Below are 2,244 nucleotides of genomic sequence, written 5' to 3' on the forward strand. Positions count from 1 at the left end.
AGTGGAGCGTGCGTTTCCACTAAGCCTGTATCGAGGCTTGCTTCATTTAGGGGAGGGGCCAAAAATCAAGACAATTTTGATGTGCAACTCGCAAAACACAATTTGTGTACTTAAGAATTTGAAGAGGTGCACTGGAAAAACGATCTAGAAATAAGTAAAAATGTCTTAATTTAAGTGTATTTACCCTTAATTTGAGTAGGTAAATGAGATAGTTTGCCAATGGAATCAGCATTTTTACTCTTAAAATAAGATAATTAGATAATATACACTTAAAATAAAAAAAAATGCAATTGTGTTTTCTTATTTTAAGTGTAAATTGTCTTGTTCCGTTGGCAAAATGTCTCTTTTACCTCCTCAATCCAAGAAAAAATGCACTTTATTTAAGAAAAAATGACTTATGTTGATTATTTCCAGTGTGTAACTTTTTTTTTGTAATTGTGACAACAACAAAAAAATCTACAATTACAAAACACCAAAGTTAGAATGCACAAATAGTTTTGAAACAGAATAACCTCCATAGATTTTTAATCTGCATAATTGTGGTTCTCACCGGTCCAGGTGGGGGGTTGCTGCTGCGCTTCACCCGGGCCGTGCTCTGCCTCCCGGAGGAGCGAACGGACGCTCCGTCCCCAGGAGACTCCCCGGAGCTCCGCTTTCTGGCTCTGCGGGCACCGGAGCAGCTCCCGGAGTAATCTGCAGCCACAATAACACACAGCGTCAGGTGGAAACAATGGAGCTGCGCAGAAAAACAACCTCTGTTTGTTTGTCGATTAACGGATTTAAAGGCAAATGTTTGGTGAACAGATTATAACCGATCAGAGGTGCGATCAGGTTATTAACAGAGAATAAACGGTGGGATTTGGACATTATTTCAGCGCTTTAAAGGACCAAAACAGCAGCTTATCGCTTTAGCATGTAGCAGTTAGCAGCTGGGATACCGACCTGCGTCCGACAGCATGTTGTCCGGATGAACAGACGTTAAACCGAAGCTTTGGACCGGCTGTTTGTTTGTGAGGAGGTTTAATAAATCAGTTCAACTGTCTTTGGTTGTTGTGAAAATAAAATAAAACAGCTGATACAAGAAAACAGCTTCCTGTTTGACACCGGAAGTGGGTGGTGTTGCTTCGGACTGGTATTAATGCTACATTCAAAGAACCTCGGAAATAAAGATGGCAAAAATTAAAATAAGGAAAAACTAAAGCTGATTTAACAGCATTAACTGTATCAGTCATTAACTAAACATTACCAAAAAAAAACAACATTTTTTTTTATTCCAGCGTTTTGTAACACATTTACGACCAATTTACTGACAAGAATGTATTTTAAATATATGTTAACTATCAGAGTTGAATTCATTACTTCTTTATTTTATAATTATGAAAACCATATGGGATTTTGAGGTTGGGATCATTTAAGAAGCTCTGAATTTCTTCTCGAAATTTCTCACTCATAAAGATCCTTGCTAGACATTTTTCAAAAGATGAAGTCAGAAATTTCGAGGGGTCATGAATGCATCATTCACGGGGTCATTTTAAGTCGCGTTTTAACAAGGTAACCATAGCAACCGGCACGATAACCAAAGCAACTCGTTTTATTTACTGTCAGAAGAAGCCAGTTTTGACCGTAACGTTTTAATTTCTGTTTGGAAATCGAGTATTTTTCTCGCAAAAATCTGTTTCCATTCACATTTAAAACGTCGTGTTTGTTAGCTGTTCTTTTTATAAACGACATTTTTTTTAAACAAGGCGCGAGGACCGGATACTTTCCCGGATGGATTCAGGAAAACTCGTTCAAGATTTAAACCCGAAGTCTCCCGATATAAATCTGACTGCATCACGTAAAGTAAATAAATTCATCGCATTAATTATATTTTATAGGGAGATGAAAAGACATTAACAAAAATATCTGATTAATGTTTTTTTCTTTTATAAAACATGTATTTAATTTACATTTATTGAATCTCATAAACAGTAAACAGCCATAGCCACTGGGTAGGCTGTAAGACACTTTTTTTTTTTTTTTTAAATAAATCAACAATAAAGAATAGTGAGAAAAAATATATATATTTAATTGAACACTACCTTTTAAAGTATAGTTAGCAAAATAAAAAACACAGAAATATAAATATGAATCAGTTGACTTTTCTAAAATATGTCATTCTCTGTCTTTTGTTATATATATTTTTCATAAAATGAAGACGTATTTTATTAAATTAATGACACATTTATATATTTAATTCCTTAT

The 2,244-nt window shown here is 34.8% G+C and overlaps 2 protein-coding genes across 3 annotated transcripts in view; one reads left to right on the plus strand and one right to left on the minus strand.

Annotated features, from left to right (window-relative positions):
* The window catches only part of kdm1b (lysine (K)-specific demethylase 1B), a 23,816-nt gene extending 22,692 nt beyond the window's left edge, over nt 1-1,124 (minus strand). The window contains exons 1-2 of one of the 2 annotated variants that reach the window (XM_015404739.1): nt 943-1,124; nt 551-693 (exon numbers count right to left, since the gene is read on the minus strand). In XM_015404739.1, the coding sequence (XP_015260225.1) occupies nt 551-693; nt 943-958 (159 nt within the window). In that variant the 5' untranslated portion in view covers nt 959-1,124. The remainder of the gene's footprint in view (nt 1-550; nt 694-942) is intronic. The other variant, XM_015404741.1, reaches the window with a different exon arrangement.
* Nucleotides 1,125-1,478: 354 nt separating this feature from the next.
* Nucleotides 1,479-2,244, plus strand: part of cfap69 (cilia and flagella associated protein 69) — a 26,905-nt gene continuing 26,139 nt past the window's right edge. Inside the window, exon 1 of the mRNA XM_015404738.1 lies at nt 1,479-1,842. Within this exon, the coding sequence (XP_015260224.1) occupies nt 1,771-1,842 (72 nt within the window). The 5' untranslated portion in view covers nt 1,479-1,770. The remainder of the gene's footprint in view (nt 1,843-2,244) is intronic.

This window comes from Cyprinodon variegatus, unplaced genomic scaffold, assembly GCF_000732505.1.
Source record: "Cyprinodon variegatus isolate N-32 unplaced genomic scaffold, C_variegatus-1.0 Scaffold1846, whole genome shotgun sequence".
Classification (NCBI taxonomy): Eukaryota; Metazoa; Chordata; class Actinopteri; order Cyprinodontiformes; family Cyprinodontidae; genus Cyprinodon; species Cyprinodon variegatus.